The 22,393-nt window shown below is 40.5% G+C and overlaps 2 protein-coding genes across 2 annotated transcripts in view; both read right to left on the reverse strand.

Moving 5' to 3' along the window:
- Positions 1 to 2,510: 2,510 nt before the first annotated feature.
- Positions 2,511 to 13,657, reverse strand: rab33a (RAB33A, member RAS oncogene family; the record flags this gene model as incomplete). Its single annotated transcript, XM_079249485.1, has 5 exons — positions 13,539 to 13,657; positions 9,193 to 9,696; positions 4,686 to 4,826; positions 2,817 to 2,897; positions 2,511 to 2,735 (listed from the first exon to the last, which is right to left on the reverse strand). The coding sequence occupies exons 2-5, from the start codon at positions 9,571 to 9,573 to the stop codon at positions 2,511 to 2,513; spliced, it is 828 nt and encodes a 275-aa protein (XP_079105611.1). The 5' UTR covers positions 9,574 to 9,696; positions 13,539 to 13,657.
- A 6,219-nt stretch (positions 13,658 to 19,876) lies between these two features.
- LOC306763416 (matrix-remodeling-associated protein 5) overlaps positions 19,877 to 22,393 on the reverse strand; it is a 36,494-nt gene continuing 33,977 nt past the window's right edge. The window contains exons 16-17 of the mRNA XM_079250208.1: positions 21,117 to 22,263; positions 19,877 to 20,591 (exon numbers count right to left, since the gene is read on the reverse strand). Coding sequence (XP_079106334.1) covers positions 20,038 to 20,591; positions 21,117 to 22,263 — 1,701 coding nt within the window. The 3' untranslated portion in view covers positions 19,877 to 20,037. The remainder of the gene's footprint in view (positions 20,592 to 21,116; positions 22,264 to 22,393) is intronic.

Genomic DNA, 22,393 nt, shown 5'->3' on the forward strand with positions numbered 1-22,393 from the left:
ATGGCTTATTTATCATCTGAAGTTATAGTGGAGTGTTTGGTTAGCTGTGAAAATGTCCCCTCCAGTGGTCAAGATGTTATTCCTCCAGTCTACAACCTCTATGTACGGAGGGAAGCACGATATCCAGCAGTACAGAAGATGTGTGCAGATACCAGGAAGCAGCAATGCTAACATGTAGCATAGCAACATCACAGTAGAAACGCAGCTAAAAGACTCAATGAAGCATCAGCATCCAAACCAAACACATGTAACTACTTCAAATCCGAAGTAGGTATATGTGAATGTAGGAAAAACATGAAGACAGCACTGTCCACTGTCCAAGTTTTCTGATCATTTCTCCACCCAAACAAGGCGTCATGTCTGTTAACTTGTTAGCTAGTAGCCAAAGAGCAGCAAACAAAAAAAAAGGTCAATTTCTGGTCCCTTATGTACGTAAATGGGAATGTCCATTTCAAACATTGTTACAATTACTTATAAATCATCTAAAAACAGCAGAAGAAGCAGAAAAATAGAACAGTTTTTTCCTGTTATCAACTTCCTCTGCATCTTCTGCAGGTGCTTTTTAATGACCTGTTTCTGCATTATCATCTTCTTCCTGTTCTTCTTCTGTGGTTTGTTCCTTTCCCTGCTTGGATTTTAGCTATACAACTCAACACTGGCCCCGTGTTTTCCAGTGATATTGATCCATTTCGGCGCAAAGAAACGGATAGCTAACCCCCTTGAAAACAAACCAAATTATGCGTGTAACTGACGAGACAATGAAACTGTCCATTTGGCTGCATATCTATCTAAACTCACTGGCTTCCAAAGATGTTTGACGTCTTCCTGAACCTAACGTTCACTGCCAAAGCAACAAGACATCTTTTGAACTTTCTGTACATGTAAAGCTGGTTTGGTTGGGTGTGCACGTCAAAACATCCCCTAAAATTCACTCTCCGAGTGCACAACCAACACGTTGTGAATGCACCCCAAAAACGCCCCGATGTACACACTTAGCCAAATCAAGCATCCACATCTGCAGTCCCAAAACTCAACATTATGAAATCCTGAAAGATGAGCCAAAACGCCGGTAGCGGAGGGTTTTCTGCTACAGCAATGGCTGACAGCCAAAGAGTTAAGAGCATATTCACACCTGAGTAGTGGGGGTGGGGGGTTGATTCGTAAAATTTTCATTTGTATTGGTTTGCTTTCACTCTGCGTTTTACTTAAAAGACCAATATTACGACCATGTGATGCAGTTACAACAACTGCCGGCTAGGGGGCAACATTCCCCGAAACAACTAAAAGAAGGAAGACGAAACTCCAGCTCCTCAGCTCGGTTAGCTCGTAACTACAGGCCGCTTGGAGTTTGAAGGTTGTCAATCATCCCCCCCTCCACCCCAGCTCCACCTCTTTGCCCATTTTTGTATTTTCCTGGAGTGACAACACACGTGACACTGCCAAGACGGTGATGGTGGGTTTTCAATTAACGTAATAAGGGTTTGAGGGTTTTCTTTCAGGAGATGGTAACATTTACATTTTCATCTGTGTTCCAGGTGAATTTACTGCAACACATATGTTCTGTGGTAATCCCATGTCTCAGCCTTCTCATCAGCATATATACTGTAGTTGTGGAAGTGTACTTCATTTATTCTGGGTATGTCATGCTGGACAGGAAGCCTGGTTGAAGAGAAGTTAATGCTTAAAGGAGGCAGTTATTTTTTAGATTTTAAGGCAGTAGGAAAGGGTTAAGTGATGCATCAGTTTGAATGATAAATAATTTGGTTGGGACAGCAGAAGACCCAATATAAGGAAGACCTGTACCTTTTCGCCCTCTTTTTGGTTAATCTCGCTACAATTCAATCATCACTGATTTGGTTTAATGGTTTTCTTGCTAGTTGCTTTTTAAGCCAATCAGTATGGTATCTTTCATGCAACCAGCCTTATCCTCATTTTGATGCCCAAGGAAACCCATGAGAAGCTTAATTCCGCCAATCCAATCCTATCCTATCCAATCCAATCCAATCAAATCCTATCCTATCCTATCCTATCCTATCCTATCCTATCCTATCCTATCCTATCCTATCCTTTGTTCATTTGTAACAGAAATGCCAAACAAGAGCTGGTTTCAGGAAAACCTTTGCTTCAATGCTGTTGATTATAAACCCAAGAGAAAGTATGGTAAGTCCCATTGTGTCTATGGTAAATTGAGTAGAATTGATCACGCTATACTGTTGTCTAAAAGGCAGCGTTATCTCATTTCTTCTTAATAATGTGTCACTACACTGATCTGTTTTCTTTACCCTTCCAAGAACCATAACTCAGATGAGGTTTTAGTTTGGTGGACCAGCGTTGACACCTTCTCCCAGTCCTCTTCTACCCCATCCTTGCTCTTGGTGTCCACCTCAACTGGCCTCATCCTCCTCAAAAAAACCAGACAAATTACACTTAAAGAATCTTCCATCATTACACTCCCCCTTGAGATGTACTGTTACTCTTCTCTCCTCTTTATTGCAGTAATTCCCACTTCCTCAGCAGGGACAGTTACTCTTAGTTTCAGACTCTTGGGTGAGTCGCACTCTGCCGTCCTCTCGCTCCACGTCTCTGTACAGCAGGGATTTCTGGGCTTTCAAGCGGCAGGCCAGGGACATGAAGATGGAGTTGACATTCTGACTCTCCTTCGGATCCTTTGCCGATGTCTCAAACAGCAGCATGTTGTGTGAATCGGCGAACTTCAACGCCATGTTGGAGGGCACCTGGGGAAACAGCAGCAGTCGGGCCTCAATTTTTCAATAAATGATGTACAAAAGCGTGTTGGAGTTTTTGTGTACACAAACCTGTATTTGGTCCACAAGGTCACATTTGTTCCCAACCAGAACTCGAGGCACTGAAGCTGAAACTCGATGGCCATTACACTCCTGAAACAGAGCAGAATATAGCTTTATGGATGTGTTTAAGAAAAATGACGAATTGGAAATAAAACCTTACTTACATAAATGAATGGTACTGTTCAAAGTCCTAAGCTATCACTCATTTATTATTTTTTACTCATGAGCTGCCAAACCTTTTTTTTTTAAGTCTTGAAAGTGTTTAGAGCAACAATGATCCAGATATCCCGAAGGTCATTCTGTGTTTCATTAGAAACTGGCTGCTTTTTCTGTTATTTTGAGTGCAGTCCTTGAACCGGACTATTAACTTTGACAGAAAACTATTAATTCAAAAATGGAGAATTCTGTATTTCCATAATAAATGCCCTGTTGCATTCATGGACTGATACCACACTAAAAAAGGAGATAAATTTAGCAAAGAGTTAGCTGTGAGAAAATGCTTGTTTAGTAAAGTATTTTCGCTACAAGATTTGGCAATAAACACCATACAGCTCTTATACTTCCAGAGTCACGCGTCTGCTTCATCACTGCTGAGTAAAGTGATGGAAGCTAACCCTGCAGCTAGCTGCTGCTGGGTAACGTGAAGGGAGCTAACCCCGGAGCTAGCTGTTGCTGAGTAAAGTGATGGAAGCTAACCCTCCAGCTAGCTGCTGCTGGGTAACGTAAAGGGAGCAAACCCTGCAGCTAGCTGCAGCTGGGTAACGTGAAGGGAACTAACCCTGCAGCTAGCTGCTGTGGGTAACGTGAAGGGAGCTAACCCTGCAGCTAGCTGCTGCTGGGTAATGTGAAGGGAGCTAACCCTGTAGTTAGCTGCTGCTGGGTAACATAAAGGGAGCTAACCCTGTAGCTAGCTGCTGCTGGGTAACATAAAGGGAGCTAACCCTGTAGCTAGCTTCTGCTAGGTAACGTGAAGGGAGCAGCTAACCCTGTAGCTAGCTTCTGCTGGGTAACGTGAAGGGAGCTAACCCTGCAGCTAGCTGCAGCTGGGTAACATGAAGGGAGCTAACGCTGTAGCTAGCTGCTGCTGGGTAACATAAAGGGAGCTAACCCTGCAGCTAGCTGATGCTGGGTAACGTGAAGGGAGCTAACCCTGTAGCTAGCTGCTGCTGGGTGCCAACAGACAGGAGTAGCACGGTTACTAAAAAATTTATACCCACAGTGTCTCATCAAACATAAAGTGCACCTGCTCTTTTTGTTTATTTATCTTGTTATTTGTTTTGTGATGGACTTGCAACCTGTCCAGGTGTACCTGTCTCTTGCCTGATGATTGCTGGGATAGAATCCAGCTTCCCCGCAACTTTTAATTGAACTAAGCCGCATAGAAAGTGAATGATTTTCTTTTGTCTTTTTTTTTCTCTTTTTCCACATGTGTTAGTATAATGTCCCCTAACAAGCCTTTTTACACGTGCTATCACATTAACAAATGAAAAAAGGCTGTTTTTTTACAGGAAGATGTTTCATCATAGGTAAGACCCTCCTACTTGATTTTTACACTGCTGCTCCAGCTGTGATGTGTTTGTCCAAACAGCAACTATGGAAAAAATCCAGACTGCCTGCTGAAACATTAATTGCTTACATCAGAAAATGACTTCAGTGCCAAAAGAGAACAAATACCAAATAATCCCTGAAGCTTTGATTTCTTCCCAGTCCCACTGAAAAAGGGGCATTTCATTGAATTGGATTTATTAGTTTAATTTCTTTTTTTGTTGCCTGATGTTTAAATAAACCCTCAAATAAAATTAAAATCTCTGCAGCAAAGGCTGGATCTGCTTCATTCAACACAAACAGTACAGAGCTGTAATGAAATGTAATTCCAACCTCTATCCATGTCTGCAGGTTGCGGAAGGAGGCCATCTTAGTAACGTCGTACACAAATACCACTGCATGGACATTACGGTAATAGTGCTCCACCATGGATTTGCGGAAGCGCTCCTGGCCAGCTGTGTCCCACACCTGCACCTGTCGAGGTAGATGGAATAAAATGCATTAGTCTTCAATTACAGGTCCTTAACTGTATTTGTGATGTTTTCTCTTGGAATATCCAGTTTTTCAGTTTTGTTGCTAACAATTGTGAATCTTCATAAATGAGAAGACAGCCATATATGTGGTTATAATTATATGTCTACGTTTATAAAGGCTTGGAGAAACCAGCAGCTGGCTCTGTAAATGTCAACAGGAAACAGTGTCAGTACCATCCAAGTGGCAGTGTCTCAGTTGTTCTGTAGCATGATTTTCTGTGATCATGTATCAGGCTCACATGTTCAACTGCTTGTTGACACAAATATCTAATCAGCCAATCACATGACAGCATGTGGTCATGTAAACATGGGGAAGACGATTTGCTGAAGTGCAAACGAAGCATCAGAATGAGGCAGACAGGAGATTTTAGTCAATGAATGTGGCATGGTTATTAGTCTGAGTATTTACTGGGATTTTCACACATTTTGAGGGTTTCCAGAGCAGGTCTGAAGAGGATGTCAGAGGTCAGAGGAGAATGGTCAGACTGGTTGGACATGATAGAAAAACAACAGGAAGTCAAATGAACACTGGTTCCAACCAAGATGCAGAGATCATCTCTGGTAGATCCTCTGGAAACATCAAGAAAACATGGATCCATCCTGCCTTGGATCAACACTTCAGCCTGCTGCTGAAAGCAGGTTTTACTTGTCCTGCTTTAGACCCCTTAGTACCAACCAAGCGGCAACCTCTGGCGGTAAAAAGTGAAGCCTATGCAGAAGTGCATAAACCTGCAGTTCCCCCTTCATCCACTAGGGGCTGCAAAACAGAGCAAATCCCCATAGACTCCCATGTTAAAAAGACCAACTTCACAGCAGGAATGTTTACATGTTTACAGCCTGGTACAAAAATCCATTTTAGGTTTAATAGGTCAGGTTTACCTTCATGACAACTGTGGGGGGGAGTGAATTTTTTTCTAACTCACCCGTTTAAAAGTAAGTTAATCTCAAAATTTGGCATATTTTTAGGGGCGTGTCCTTTTGATTGACAGGTACCCGATCTCCCACTTCAAGTCAGAAGAACGTAGAACAACCGCGGTTTTTAGCCGGTTATCAACGTGACTTAGCTTTAGCCCGCTTACCTCCGTTAGCTGGTTAGCTCCTGTTATCTCCGGGTTAGCTCGGTTAGCTCTTAGCTACAGAAAGCTCGGAGTTCGCTCGATGTCAATCATCCACCATGACGCTCACAGCCCCCCTCTCAGCTCCACCTCTTTGCCCATATGTGTATTTTCCGGGCGAGACGACACGCATGCCCCTGCCAAGATGGTGATGGTAGGAACCGCCCACCGAGCTTCAATTCAGCTCTTCAGAAACCTACGGGGGACGTCACGGAGGCTCCGCCCATCTTTTATATACAGTCTATAGTTACAACATGACCTGGTTTAACCACCACAGACTACCTGAGTGTTGCTGCTGACCATGTCCATCCCTTTATGAGCACAGTGTAGCATCTCCTGATGTGTTGGAACGGGAAATTCCCATTGTGATGTGGTTACTTTTTTTTATTTAATTAAATTTTTTATCCAGTTATTTTTGTGTTCTTAACATTTGTGGTTTAATACTTTTAAACTATATCTTAAGTGTATCTCAGAGGGGGCCGCCTGCATTGGGGCTGCATTTGGTTCTGGTCAGGATGTCTGTCTGGAGGCAGGTATGGGTTTCGCTGGGTGGGGGGGTCTGTGGATGGGATTTGCTGATGGGGGCCCCTTGCTGACCTGTAGAAAGATGGCCATCTGGGTGGGGGGGTCGTGAGCTCTACCTGGTGCAGGTGACCTTCTGAGACGGTGTTTCCTGATATGGATCCTGACTCTTCAGCCAGAACGTTTTACAGGTTTTGTATGCAGTATCTGTGGGTGTGTATGTGTGTGTATGTGAGTGGGTGGGAAGGATGGAGGAGGAGTTAAGCTGCTTTATGTGCAAAGCGCTTTGTGCCATGTTTTTAACATATGAGAAGTTCTTTATAAGAAAAAGTTTGGAGGGAAAAGGGTGTCGGACCTGGTGCCAGTAAGCTGGAGCCAAGAAAGAGGAGAAAAATCTGAAAGTATAGCTGTCGCCTGACTCGCTGAAGATCATCACAACCTGCATACAACCCCGTTTATCCGCCAATAAACTGCATTTTACTCTGGTTTAACCAGAACAACAAGGAGTTGTTTTCCTTTACTGGCAAATCTGAACAGAAATAAAGGTCATTTACTGCCGACTCAACTGAAGCTGCTCTGAAGTGTCTTTGCATATCAACAGGGACGGTTCCCGACACCGAGCTCAAGCCTGAATTATCCTCTTTCGCCACTTCAAAAGACCCCCCCCCCCCCCCCCCCCCAATCTGAACCGAATGCTGCGCTGAGTTCAGTGCCTGTCAGACATGAATACATCCCAGATTACAGCAGGACCCAGGATCCACTGATGCTAAATTTATGTGTATATAAATGAATATTATGTTGAAGATTGATCAGCTGTTAAATGCAATAAACTCTGTTACACAGTAAAACAACCTGCTGTGTTTCAGACGTGATCGATGGCCGGTAAGATGACACCTTTCCATGCACATCTATACTTAGTGCTCAGCTCTTCACCGCAGCCTGCAGCGTGTGCTGCGAGCGGCTGGAGGTCGTCAGCAGGGCCACCGTAGTTTCACTGTGAACACGGGTTGGTTAACAGCTGAATACTCGGGCTTCATCTTCCTCACGGTGCCTCCAGTCTGACACGACGGCCAAACTAAATGAACTACAAGGCATAACGCTGCTCTCTACAGAGACATGTGAGATCACCACACACGTGTCAGGATCAACATGTGTTGCTGTGTCACAGTAAATTCAGCAGAACTTCACCATCGTCAAACCAAGCTGGACTTATGAAATGTGAAATGCCCAAAGTTTCCATCTGTACATTTCCTGATTGCAGTTCGGACTTTCCCTTCAGCTCAGGTCAAATCAGTTTCATTATTTATTCAACTTTATTCAGACAATAATCATTTTATGTTTCATTCAAACCAAAATAAATCTCCTTCCCAACTCCAACCTGTTTTATTTGCCATTTTAGAAATTAATGATAGTTTAGTTAGTTGTTGATGCATTTATTTAACGTTTATTTAACATTTTTAGCTCATACACACACACACACACACACACACACACACACACACACACACACACACACACACATATATATATATATATATATAATTTATTTATTTGAATATTTTAGTAATAGCGCATTTAAATAATATTTTTAGTTCCAATTTTAATAAATTATTAACACGTTTATTTATTAATTTAATTTTTTTTATTTCCTAATTGTAGAAATTCATTAGACATATTGGTAGTTATTGATGAATATTTTTGACGCATTCATTTACAAATGTAATAAATAATGGACATTTTTAGTAAAAGCTGTATTTATGTATTTAATTTTGGCACTTTTCTTCATCCATACATTTAGATCAGATTGTTCACATATGGATTAGTTCAATGTTCCAGCTATGGAGGGGACTTTTGGTGACCTGATAAGGAAAGTGAACGGTGTTGTGAGTCGGCATCAGGGAGCATCTGACCCACCAAGCCAGGTGGGGGAACTGGATAAAAAGTCTCAAATATTCATCAGCGCAAACAAACAAATGATTGAAAACAATTAACCGGTAATTCTGCTCCAAAAGCAAATTCCAATTCCAATTTAATCTGACATTCATGACATCTATGATGCTGCTTTTACTTGAGTTGTGATTTATTACATCATCGAGCTTCAACACATTAACACTGGAATTATTTGCAGTTTAAAGATGCTTGAATGGCCTTTTAATCTATATTTGGCTCATTTGGTGACACATTTAGGTTGTATTAGGTTGTTGTGTTTTGAACAAATGTCTGCAGATAAATCAGCTTATGAGCATTTTCAAGCAATTTTGTGATTTTTCCCTTTTTTTCATGAAAAGATTTCAGAAAAATGGTTCCCCTCACAGTTTAATCTGGTTTTGTTTAAAAATAAAGCATCTTAAACATTGAAACAAAGCACATGAGGATGAGTTAGCAGAGCAAATGCCATGGAAACAGTTTTTCTTTGTTCCATTGTTGAGTCCAGACTGATGCTGCCATTTTCCCTGCATTTCTCCTGCATGTCAGGGACATTTTTTAAAAGATAAATATCAGATATTTGCACTTCTAATGGTTTTTATTGTGACCAGAGGTGTGAGGAGATGGTGAGGAGATGGCCCTGTGCCCCCTGGCAGACTCTGAGCTGCAGCTGATCAACAGAGGAAGAGGAGGAGGTGGGAGTGAGGAAACACCATCCTCCAGCTCCCCCACAGCTGTTTTTACCTTGATAGTTTCTCCTTCTATCTCCACCGCCTTCTCCCTGAAATCCACGCCGATGGTGGCCTCGGTCTTGTCGGGGAAGTTCCCCCCCGTGAAGCGGAAGGTGAGGCACGTCTTGCCCACGTTGGAGTCCCCGATCACGATGATCTTAAAGATCCGCGTCTGGATGCTCATCTCCAGGGAGGAGCAGCTCAGCTCCACGGAGGACGTGACGCTCGGGGCGGCATCGTGACCGCTGCTGGCCCGGCTCCTGCCGGCTCTCTGCAGATCCATGGAGGATGTCAGGATGGTGACATTGTCGTCAGCTCGTCTTCTCGCTCCTCTGGCTCCTCCGCTGCCAGAACCCGGAGCTCGGCTCTCCTCCTCCGGGGAATCGTTGGTCATGATGCCGGAGGAGGCGATGCGAGAGCGGAGGAGTGTGGAGAGGAGAGTGGGGGATGGATGAAGGGATGGGAGGGGGGAGGAGGAGGAGGAGGAGGAGGAGACAGATGATGCTCTTTTAGCAGCCTTAAAGGGAGAAGCAGGGAAAACGGAAGATAAATCTAACAAAGACTTTTACACCTGTGGTGGTCAGGTCGGCCATTCACACACCTGTCACATCTATGCACAGAAATAGTTATTACAATAACCCTATTAAACTGGGACGCAGCTGTTAAAGTCAACACAGGTTCACAGGATAGTCATGAAAATGAAATATTACGAAGTGGAAACCAGTTTAGCCAGTTTAGCTGGACTCATAGTTTGGTAAAACTCAAACTTTTGTAACTGAGCTGGTAAAATCAGACATGCAGTCACATGATCAGATCAGCCAAACATCTCATCACATTCCATCAACCAACTGGTGGAAAAGGGGAATTTGCAGCATTCCCAGATCCCAGGCTGAGTAGAATACAGGAATTCTATGGGGTTCAGTTTGTGTAAAAAAAAAAGTATATGTAATATGTGTATATGTTGTTGGTTTATGTGGTTCCAATGTGTCTTTGGTACATGTCTATGGCCTAATGTTTTTGACAAGTGTTGTTGCTTTTTGTATATGTCAATATTGCGTATGTATTTCTTGCATATGTACATGTTGTATATGTACATTTTGTATATGTACATGTATCTGTTGCATATGTATTTATTGCACATATAAATGTTGGATGATGTAAATGTTGTACATGTATGTTGTTGCATTTGTGTTTGCTGCATGTGTAGACTTCGTATTTCGCTGCAGGTCTTTACCTTCTGATTGGCTAATGTCGTTGCTTTCTGTTGTTGGTCAATGCTGTTGGTTTATGTCGTTGGTCTCTGCCGTTGTTGCCTTTGTCACAAATAAATGCTGAAATAGGCTATGTCTGGTCTAAGTGTTTATTAGACATTACAAAAAATGTTAGAATTTTAAGAAATACATATTTTTAAAAGCTTTCAAAAATATTTCCATTATAGCATTTTTTTTTTCCATTCAGGCGGTAATTCGGACAGCAAAGGGGTCCTAGTGCAAATAGCGCCGGGATAATGATGCTGGCTACTTTTAATTTTAATAACCTAAAAAAAAATCTAAAAATATCTTCTTGGAGTTTGGGTTATTTTCTGTGTATGATTGTGCGGCCGCATTGGCTGGACTCGGACTACTCTGCATGCTAGCTAGTGTCTGGGCCTCCGGATTATCCTGTTGTTGTTCAACTGGTTCAAACTTTATTGGGACAGCAGGGGGCGTTTTTGGTCAATGAACGCTAATCTTTATTTCTTCAATGAAGGTTATTTTATTATTTAAATTGAGAATATTAACGTGTCCTTGGAAGATATTGTCATATTTCAAATGATCCCAATGCTATTTGTGCCTTTATTCACAGGCTCTGAGGACTCACTGGAAAATTTTGCATCCCTAAAAGTGGGAATCATTGCCTAAAATATTGGGTTGATCTATCTACTTTGATAACTTTTGATACAGTGCATTCTGTGCTAAAATTGAAAGATAATAAGGGAATTGAAGGGGACATTTACTTTGTGCGTATAGTGGCCTCGGCCCTCATGCTGCTGTAAAATGTGAATGCACTGTATCAAAAGTTATCAAAGTAGATAGATCAACCCAATATTTTAGGCAATGATTCCCACTTTTAGGGATGCAAAACTTTGCAGTGAGTCCTCAGAGCCTGTGAATAAAGGCACAAATAGCATTGTGATCATTTGAAATGTGACAATATCTTCCAAGAATACGTTAATATTCTCAATTTAAATTAATAAAATAACCTTCATTGAAGAAATAAAGATTAGCATTCATTGAGCAAATACGCCCCTTGCTGTCCCGGTAAAGTTTGAACCAGTTGAACAACAACAGGATAATCCGGTGGCCCAGACACTAGCTAGCATGCAGAGTAGTCCGAGTCCAGCCAATGCGGCCGCACAATCATATACAGTAAATAACCCAAACTCCAAGAAGATATTTTAGATTGTTTTAGGTTATTTAGTTTTAGGTTATTAAAATTATAAGTAGCCAGCATCATTATCCCGGCGCTATTTGCACTAGGACCCCTTTGCTGTCCGAATTACCGCCTGAATGGAAAAAAAAATGCTATAATGGAAATATTTTGCAAGCTTTTTTAAATATGTATTTCTTAAAATTCTAACATTTTTTGTAATGTCTAATAAACACTTAGACCAGACATAGCCTATTTCAGCATTTATTTGTGACAAAGGCAACAACGGCAGAGACCAACGACATAAACAAACAACATTGACCAACAACAGAAAGCAACGACATTAGCCAATCAGAAGGTAAAGACCTGCAGCGAAATACGAAGTCTACACATGCAGCAAACACAAATGCAACAACATACATGTACAACATTTACATCATCCAACATTTATATGTGCAATAAATACATATGCAACAGATACATGTACATATACAAAATGTACATGCACAACATGTACATATGCAAGAAATACATACGCAATATTGACACATACAAAAAGCAACAACACTTGTCAAAAACATTAGGCCATAGACATGTACCAAAGACACATTGGAACCACATAAACCAACAACATATACACATATTACATATACTTTTTTTTGACACAAACGGAACCCCATAGAATTCTTCTTCAGGTCAATGCAGACTTATAGATTCTTTCTTTCCTCCTGTTGTTATGCACCACTACGGAAGCACATCACCGCCATTTGTTTATAACAAATATTGACAAAGTACCTCATAATTGTAGGATGAAAATTTCAGAATTATTACATTCAGCCATAATTATTAGCTAAAATTTGTTAAGATGACATTCAAAGTTGTGATTTCAGCTAATTGTCATGATTATGAAATAAAAATAAATAAGATTGAAAATAATAATTATGAATTAAATTGTAATAATTGTGAAAAAGTCTATAAGGTAAAATTATGACTTGTTTTATCTCATAATTAGGATTTTAAATCTTATAATTATTAGATACTTTGTGAATATTCTTCATTTGTAAATTTCAGGAAAGGTTTTCCATAAGAACAATGTTCCTTTCAGGCTGAATGTTTGAGCTTTTGACAATAAAACAAAGAGCCGCCGGCTTTGGTGCTGAGCAAGCATCAAGGCCGCTGGAAAAGCTGGGCTGAATGACCTCACTCTGCTCGATAACATCAGGAAAGGGTTGGTCCCAACGGTTAGACGGGAAGATCAACAGAGTTTTAACGGGGCTAAAGGCTAAGTCACTGTTTTCGTTATGTTCCAGAATTTAGAGCCAAAAATTAATATGGAAGCTTTTTGCACTGCTTTGCAGGGTTAGCAGTTATACTGATTATTAGTATTGCCTACTTATGGTATTCAAAGTTATTGTTGTGATGCTAAATTTATAATTAATACTTGTTAAGAAAATCATAATTAATTTAAAAATAATAAATTTAAATATCTTTTTCTTTATCACATAATTATAACTTTATACCTAATTATAAAATTTTTTGTAATACTATAATTACTTCCAATTTCATAATTATGTTTTATCTGAAAATAATGACATTACATTAAATTATTATGACTTCATAGCTCATATTAATTATATTTATTTCATTATAACAATTGTATCTAAAAGATATGACCAACAATTACCTTAGATTTTCTAGTTAGAGACACTTTAGTCTGTTTTGTACACGTGACTGGGTTTCCATATGTTGTTGACACAGTTGAAGCTGGATAGTTTTCCTCCTTGCAGCCTATTAACTTTGCTTTGAGCAGATTCCTCCATGTCTGCACTGATGAACGGCAGTTTCATCGTTATTATTGGACCTTTTGACACATTTATCATTAAATCTGACATTATTTATGATTGTAATACGATAAGAGAAGCTGGTGAGAGGAGAAAGTGTTGGACTCACCTTTTCAGATGGTTCCTCACATTAAACTGCAGAGTCTTTAAGCTGCTCAGCTTCCATGTACGCAACATGAATCCGCAAACGCTCGTCGTGTTTCAGTCGTGCCACTCGCCGTGCTGAACAATCTCCTCACGCAGACACACCATCTCTTCCTCGCAGACATCCACAGAGATTCACATAATCTCTTCCTCACACAGACGCCTGACAAACACACACTGGCAGCGTTGAACAATCCCAAGTCTTCTGTCTGACAAAGCTCCCTTCATCCTCGGTAAAAGGCCTGTTTGTCTGAGAGCGATGCTCAGTGGGACGTTCACACTCTGGTGAACACAAACCCAGCAGTCTAATATAGAATTCATTTACATTTCACACATTTTCATACATGAACCAAACTATTTGCTGGTTCTGTGATCTCACACACCTCTTTTGTTACCAGTCTAACAGGTTTTATACGTAACTGGTTGATTCATAACGCAGTTACTTAAAGAAGACGATGAATATATACAGCAGGTCACTTACTGAAGATCAAATCAAACTTTATTTGTACAGCACCTTTCATTCAAGAAGCAGCTCAAAGTGCTTTACATGTATTAAAACAGTAAAACAAATAGACACATCATCATTCACACACACACACTGACACACTCCCAACTCATGTTGCCTGATAAAGCTTCTAAAATAGTCCTCTGTCTCTTTAACCGACAATAATAATAATAATAGTAAAAGAATAAACATAAAAGAGACAACACCTGGCTTGGCTCCTTTCACACCATGGGCCAGCCCACCCATAAGCATCGGGTGCGTCACCTCTGGAACGGCCACGCCTCAGGTTGGCCCCGATCTGTACTACAGCCAAATGGCTCCAATGCAGGGGCCAACCTGTCAGAGGCCATCTCCATGGCAACGACCCGGCAAACTGAATAGGCAAGGCCCCCAGCGTGGCCGATCCCCATGAGGAAAACACCGGAGTAACAGAACTTAAGATCAAACAAGACTAAGACCCACAAGGAACCAGCTAAGAACACTAAATAAATAAATACATGCGTCTTTTTAAGTTCTGTCTTTTATTTTGTATTTTTTCTTCTTGCATATTCTGTTTTTATCTGCTTCCTGTTCATGAATACACCTGGCCTGATTGGTTCATTTGCCTCACCTGCTCCCCGTTAGGTCACCTGGGTATAAATACCTCCAGGCAGCGGTGGCTGCTCTTTCTGGGTTGTGCCAACTCCTGACATATATGAACAAACACATAAATAAGTTACTGAAGTTTCACATCAGTGTATTAAAATAAGTAAAAACAACAAGGTTATGTAGCATTTAACTTTTTGTACATAAATTTTGCCCTTTTATTCTTGAGAGAAGCAAATTTCTGACTGCATGGTTGAAGTCAGGGATGTTTTTGACAAGTGAAGATCATGGCCAGTGTGTGGAGACGATCGTCTGCCGCTGTGCTACTGAGTGAAGAGTTCAGAAGATCTCAGATTCAGCTGTACGGAGGACAGAAAATGCCAAATAAATACAGAAATACAAACATAGCTGGCTCTGCGATTGACTGGCGACCTGTCCAGGTATACCCCACCTCTTACCTGATCCGGCTTCCCAGTGACCCTTAAATAAACAAAGTGGTTGAGAAAATGAATGGATAAAAATGGTTCAATCCACAAAATGAAATGCCAATAAATTATATAAATGTAAATATAGTTTTGAAGAAACCTAAACAAAAAATGTTAATAAATTTCTATTTTTGTCAGTTTTAACAGTTTAATTGAACTTTGCATTAATACTTGTGCTTATTGACTTCCAGGCTATTTTCAGTGCATTAAAAGTTCTGCATGTAAATCCAGCTGCACTGAGCTTTGGGCGCAGAAGGCACCGTCCCGACCAGAACCTATCTCGTGGATTCAAGAGATGCAACTGCACAAGTATCATTCAAAGCAAATCTGTGGGCAAAGATTCCCAGGTAGGAAATGTTTGACCAAATAGTAACTTGAGACAACGTAGATGGACATAATAACCTTACTGTGTAATATTTTTCTCACTCATTTACAAAGGTATATACATATATTTAACATTATTTTATTTGAGATAATTGAGAATTGGGCTGCACGATGGCACAGTGGTTAGCACTCTAACCTCACAGCAAGAAGGTCACTGGTTTGATCCTTGGCTGGGGAGGGGTTTGGTGGGTTCTCTCCAGGTTCTCCATCTTCTTCCCACCATCCAAAGACATGCATGTTAGGTTAATTGGTTACTCTAAATTGCCCGTAGGAGTGAGTGTGAGTGGTTGTGTGTCGCTGTGCGGCCCTGCGATGGACTGGCGAGCTGTCCAGGGTGTACCCTGCCTGTTGCCCAAAGCCGGCTGGGATAGGCTCCAGCTTCCCCGCGACCCTGAATTGGATTAAGTGGTTCAGAAAATGAATGAATGAGATAATAGATTAACTAATTTTTAATTTGTGGAGAGTGGTCACAGCATCCTCTACAGACCAGCCGCCTCTTGGTTTCATTTATCCATTGTCAGTTTGTTGTTCCCGTTGTGTTTTTTTTTTCTGTTTACTGCTCTGTGTTGACCTTCTGTGTTTTTTTTTGTTTTTTTTAAAATCAAAATCTGATTCCTTCACCTGCCTTCTTCATCGGTCCGCGTTTGGTTCCACATATTCCACAAACCCTTTAAAACCGACTCAAGTAAAAATTGGAAGAGAAATTTTTAATATTTTTAAAATCTGATTTCTTTATTTGGTCCTTTAGCAAAATGCAAAAACATTGAACAAAAAGTTATTGTACGTTTATCATTTACGCCCATGTGGTGTAAAAAGTATTGTAGTGCAAACTATGTCCACCAGGAGGCAGAAGACAAGCATCAGATTGTCTGCAACAAGTTTTTACCATATAATGATGCAAAAGCTCTCAGAAACTGTATGAATAAAATATGAATCATGTGAAATTGGAGGGTAAATTAGTGACAATGTAACTATTCCAAAATTAAGAAAAAAAAAGGACCATTAATGTCTTAAATCTGTTAGGGCTACATGCTTAAATAGCACCGAATAATTGTTAAACACCTGGAAAACTCATGCCGTTGTGGAAACCTTTTTTTCTTTGCTTGTCTTTTATTAACCATTCACTCTGCTTTGTGCAAAGTCTGTCTACCAGTATGGACCAGACGTATACTGTGGTATTGACAGCGTACTACTGACTAGCTGAATGTGAGTTTATGATGTTCTTCTAACTGCAAATCTTTAGGCAAGTAAGTGGGTTACAAAAAAAGTGAAACTAAACAGAAACAGGATGCAACAATAAGTTAACCCATAAAGACCCAATCCATGAATAAATGTTAAGACCAGAAACTATATCATACATGCCATGCAGGGTTCTTCATGGTTAAGCAACAGAAATGTTCTTAACAGTCAGAGAGTCCTTGGAAAATGGGTTTTTGAAGAAAGAAAAGGCACAATATGACGCAAAACCTCTGAGGAATGTTTCCAACATGTTACACCAAGAATGAAACCAGATCTGAAGGAAAAAAGTCAACATGATACCAGCGAGATGGACCTGATGAAGTGGTTAATGTATATTTCTGACCAGCAAAAGTAGCTTATACACCAAAAAAAAAAAAAAAAAAAAAAAAAAAAAAAAAAAAAAAAAATATATATATATATATATATATATATATATATATATATATATATATATATATATATATATATATATGCAGACCTTTATATTTTATCATTATAAATTATATATTTAAATAGTTTATGTGCATTGTTAAAAGTTAACCTACATGCAATCAACCATTTCATCTCACCATTATGAGTATGAACAATCTAGATCAAAACGCGGGGTTATAAAAATATCAATACACTGAAATATCACAATATTTTGTGTGATGATATATCAATATTCAAAAGCACTGTATCAATTTTCTTCATTAACAATTTACTGAATAATCAAACAACACTGATGTTAAACTTTACTTTTTTGTGTTTTCTTAAAGGATCTTCAGCACTTTTTATTTTGAATTTATATTAATGTAAATGTTATAAAAGATAACAGTAAAAGTGTGATGATTTTTATTGTTACTTGGAAATAAAAAAATTGGTATCTTTACTGGTAAGGCAGATTTTATTTTTACTATGATGTGACAGTTTTGTTTCCACTAAATTCTGATGAAGAAAATAATCGCAGTTTATCATCCTGCTCATTGTATCGCAATATATCACGATGTATCACTATTCTTTTTTTAAAGTCAGAAATATCTCCCTTTCTTTTCATTCTTGTTTACTTGTACAAAGTCAGACATTTTCCTTATATTTTTCTGCAGCTATGACCATGATTCCAGTGAAGTTGGAACGTTGTCTGTGAGTGACTATTTGCATAACAACCCCCCCCCCCCCCCCCCCCCCCCCCAAAAAAAACATTGTTTATCAGGTTCAACATTTAATATCTTGTCTTTGTAGTGTATTAAGATGAAAATAGGTTGAAAAGAATTTAAAAATAATTTATTTTTTTATATTTTACACATCCCAACTTCATTCATTTAGGGTTTTACTTTTAAACCAACTAGTAGTTTTGCTAGCCTTCTGTTTAAATATAATACTATGTCTCATAGCTTTCAGCCCGAAGTAACATATTGTTTACTTTCTGCTCTAATATGACAATATTGATTATTTGAGTTGTTTAGTTCCTAAATACACTCACTGAAAACTAAATATGAAATGGTTTCCCTATATTAGTTTAAATTAACCTTGTGCTAGCATAGAGCTAGAGTAGCACAGCTACAAAGCTTCATGCTAACACCAAATTAACAGCCTTACGCTGTTATAGCAACGTCTATGTGAGCGTATACTGGTCTGTGTTCAAGGCGGTGTGGTCTTTCGCCCTGTTATGAGGTTGTTTTTCAGATGTGTCAATACAGGAGTATATCACAAAAGTGTAATGGAAACACTTTTTGCATTTACACGTCCCCAGATGTGACATAGGGTGTCACATGACCAGTTAATTTCACATACAGATGCTGCAGTATGTATGGATGGGGAGGAGACAAAAAATCTTTTTATAAGTAATTCAAGAGAAAAATGTAACCACCATCACTGATACCAAACAACAGCGAAATACGAAGTTTTAGAAAAGAAAAATGAGAGAAAATGGCTTTGAAAAGCTGTAGCAAACCTTCCGCAGCAAGTGGAAAACCCTGAAACAATGCAACCTGGCAAAAGCAAATTGTGGCTTATGCACTAAACACGATTCAGTGAAAACACTTGAAAATCACAAATGTAGTTTGTTGAAAATTCAGAATTATCGCTTTTACTTTAGGAAAAACTGCACTGGAAATGCAGCTAGTGACTTCAGACTAGTGTAGTGATACTGGTAAACCATGCAAGTCTGGAATGGCATTTTGAACCTCCTCCAGTAACCTATCTACTAGAAGCTGACATTATTTCAGGAATCACATGGGTAACAGGATTCCTGCGTTATTCCCACAGGATGGAAGCTAATTTTACTATTCATCATGTGATTGGGACAGTACAGGATAAACAGTTAAGGGGAGCAGATGTGAGCGGGAACCAACCAACCAACAACCGACAAAAGAAAAGAAAAAAAAGACGGGCGCAGCTATGTTGTAGTTTTCATACAATAATTCTACTCTGTAACCCAAGGGGGAAAAAACACTACACTACCCAGAAGCCCACACTGCTTTCCTATTGGATTTGAAATAAGAAAAAAGAAATGGAGTTAGCAAGCACCCACGGAGAAACCACTATGAATTTACAACGCAATGTTATGAGTAAGGATGATTCGGTTAGCAGAAATTAATCATTTGATCAAATTCAACCTGTTGCATAAAGACTATAATAGTTGGGAAAAAATGGGAGTAGGAATCATTCTGAGTGGGAGTTGGATGGGATTGGAAGTAGTTTTATTGGGATTGGATGGGACAAGCTTTTTTCTGTGGGAGTGGGATGGGACAGGAGAGAAAATCCATTCTTGTGTCACCCTCTACTGTCTACAACCTAAGGTGGCATCTGAGGTGTCCAGATTTCAGAGGTAGCTAGTACCACCATGACCACCCCTATATATAGTTCCCCACCTGGCATGAATGTTATACTGAACTGGAATTTTCTGTCAAATTATTAGAGAAAATGCTGCAGGTGTGTTCTACTTTGGGTTTAGTTTCATGCTGTGAAAAATAAAAACAACAGTATGCAAATAACTGGAAGAGACCAGACTTAGACTCACCAATCCTGTTACCTGAAGTCATTTTACTCACAGAACACAAGTCTATAATGAAAATATGAGCACAAAATGTTCAAATGGCCGTAAAACAAACAAACAAAACAATAGAAACTTTAGCAATGAAATTTGATGGTTGGTTATCTGAAGCCAAGTTTCAGGTTGGGCAGCTTTAAGTCTGCCAGCTGCTCATCTTACAGGTCAGAAAAAGTCTGAACTTGGGAACCCCGTCCAAAGTCTGCTGTCAAATTCTCCCAAGTGCAACGGTCACTCAAACAACTTGCAGGTATGTTGATTTGAAATCTGTCCCAAGGGCATTTTTAGCATTACATTTGTAAATACCAGAGTTTGTGAGCACAGGGTTTTGTATGACCAGACTTCCCTCCACTGTCATATGAATCCCTCCCTGCACTGTGTGCTGGTTATGTGGAAGTAGCGTGGTGCGTCCGGGTAATGTCCATGAAATATCCGGCTTGGGAATACCGGACGCGACACACTGTAACATCACCGGTGTTCCCCGGACGACTCTGGTGATGGCCGTCATTGTGCTGGTGATATGTGGAGGGAAAACCATCACTGTGACTGGGTAGGACAGGGTGGATGAACCGAAGGAGTTGGAGGCCTTACAGATGTATGTTCCTTTGTCGAAGGGGGCAATCTGCCTGATCTGCAAGGTCCCGTTGGTGAGGAGAGAAATTCGGCCAATGGTCTGCGGTTTGTTCAGAACAACGCCGTTGGGAAGAGTCCATGTGATCGACGCCTGCGGCCAGCCATCCACGGTGCAGGGTAGATTGAGACTGAGGCCATAAGTGATCTTCATCCCACCTGGATATGTAAACACCAGATACGATGAGGTAATATTATACTGGAAGAGCATTCGACTATTAATTAGTTCAAATAAAAAGCATGACTTCTGTAAAATCCCAACTGGTGGTTTTCCTCTAGTCTTATCTAAACTTTAGAGCAGTGGTGGGGGATGCTAGTCCTCGAGGGCCATCATCCTGGAGGTTTTAGATATTTCCCTGCTCCAACGGATTCAGATCAAATGGATGCAACAGCCCATCAGGTGTTTCAGTGACTCATTCATTTAAATCAGGTGCTTTGGAGCAAGGAAATATTTAAAATTTGCAAAGGCCAAGGTTCCCTACCACTGTTCAAAAGTCACGACTTTACATGTTTTAGGTAAACTACTTCGAAGCCGGAGATTGTATTTTGTTGTTCAGATAGCACAAAGGGTTGTTTTACAGATCCTGAAAGGCGTCTTTAAACTTTATGCAGTGTGAGTTTTTACTCTGAATGAAACTGAAACTAAACTAGAATCTGCTTCAGTCATTTGACATAAAGACATACCTGTGGTTCCTCTGATTATGGGCTTCCTGCCAGCCTCCAGGGCGTAACGCTTCTCTGCTTGTCCCGCCACATTTTTCGCCAGGCACCGGTAAACTCCCTTATCACTCGCAACTGGTTGTGAAATGCCTAGAGTTCCATTGCCAAAATGGTGGGTGAAACGTTGGAGTCTACGACCAGGCGTTAGCATCGTCCCGTTGGGCAGCAGCCATGAAAACTCTGGGTTTGGCTTCCCGCGAGCAGGGCACTCCAGGATAAGCGCACCGCCATCTTGCTTTATGGGTATGATTTCAATATTGGCGACAGCAAAGCTGGGTTTCTCAGCCAGCGATGCTACTTCTAGTTCAACGGAAAGTGAGGCTTCACCCAGGTGGTTTGTAGCTCGACAGATGTACCTTCCTTCATCCGTCTTCCTGACCCCCCTCAGCTCCAAGCTTCCATTTTGATGGACTTGGATGCGACCTCCAAGGTAGGGTGATGTGAGCGAGTGGCCAGAAGGAGTAAGCCACCAGACTTTTGGTTCAGGCTTTCCTTCTACTCGGCAATGCAGAAGTGCCGTCTGGTAGGAAATGCCTAAAAGTTTAGTGCTACTCTTCCCTTTCATTCCATTGATAAAAGGTTCCTGAAGTTCGACTTCGACAACCGTGCTTTTAATGTCATCACCTGCAGAATTTCTTGCCACGCATGCGTATTTCCCCTCATCAGTCAGAGTCACCTTCTTCACAACTAGCGCCCCGTCATCCAGAATCTCAAATTTGTCCGATGAACCTGGTATCACGTCCTTCCGTGGTGAGATCCACATGATTCTTGGTGGAGGTTCTCCTATTGCCTCACAGCTCAGTTTAGCTGATTCCCCCAGTCTTACTGTGATCTTTGACTGAGATTTTGATAAGATTCGTGGAGCGTTTGGTCCAACTTTCACGCTCACTTTCCTTTCATCTTTGCCAAGTTTGTTCCTTGCATGGCAAGTGTAGTCACCCTCATCCTTTTTGCCGATCTGCTGGAGAAGCAACGTTCCGTTCCCAAACATGACGTAGCGACGATTGCGAAGCCCGCTATCGTCTGACTGAAGGGCGTTGTTGATTAGAGTGCCATCTGGTAGACTCCAGGAAACCTCCGGGTCTGGGAGTCCAGTCACAACACAGTCCACCTAGACAGCAACAAGCACAACAATTATTAATGATGCTGGTTTCTAATAAAAGTTTTTTTTTTTTTAAATAAAAGTAAGAAACAGAAAGCTAATAGAAGTCTGTCTTGCTTCTACTCTGAGCAGTGGTTAA

This window comes from Telmatherina bonti (assembly GCF_933228915.1).
Source record: "Telmatherina bonti genome assembly, chromosome: 12".
In the NCBI taxonomy this organism is placed as follows: domain Eukaryota; kingdom Metazoa; phylum Chordata; class Actinopteri; order Atheriniformes; family Telmatherinidae; genus Telmatherina; species Telmatherina bonti.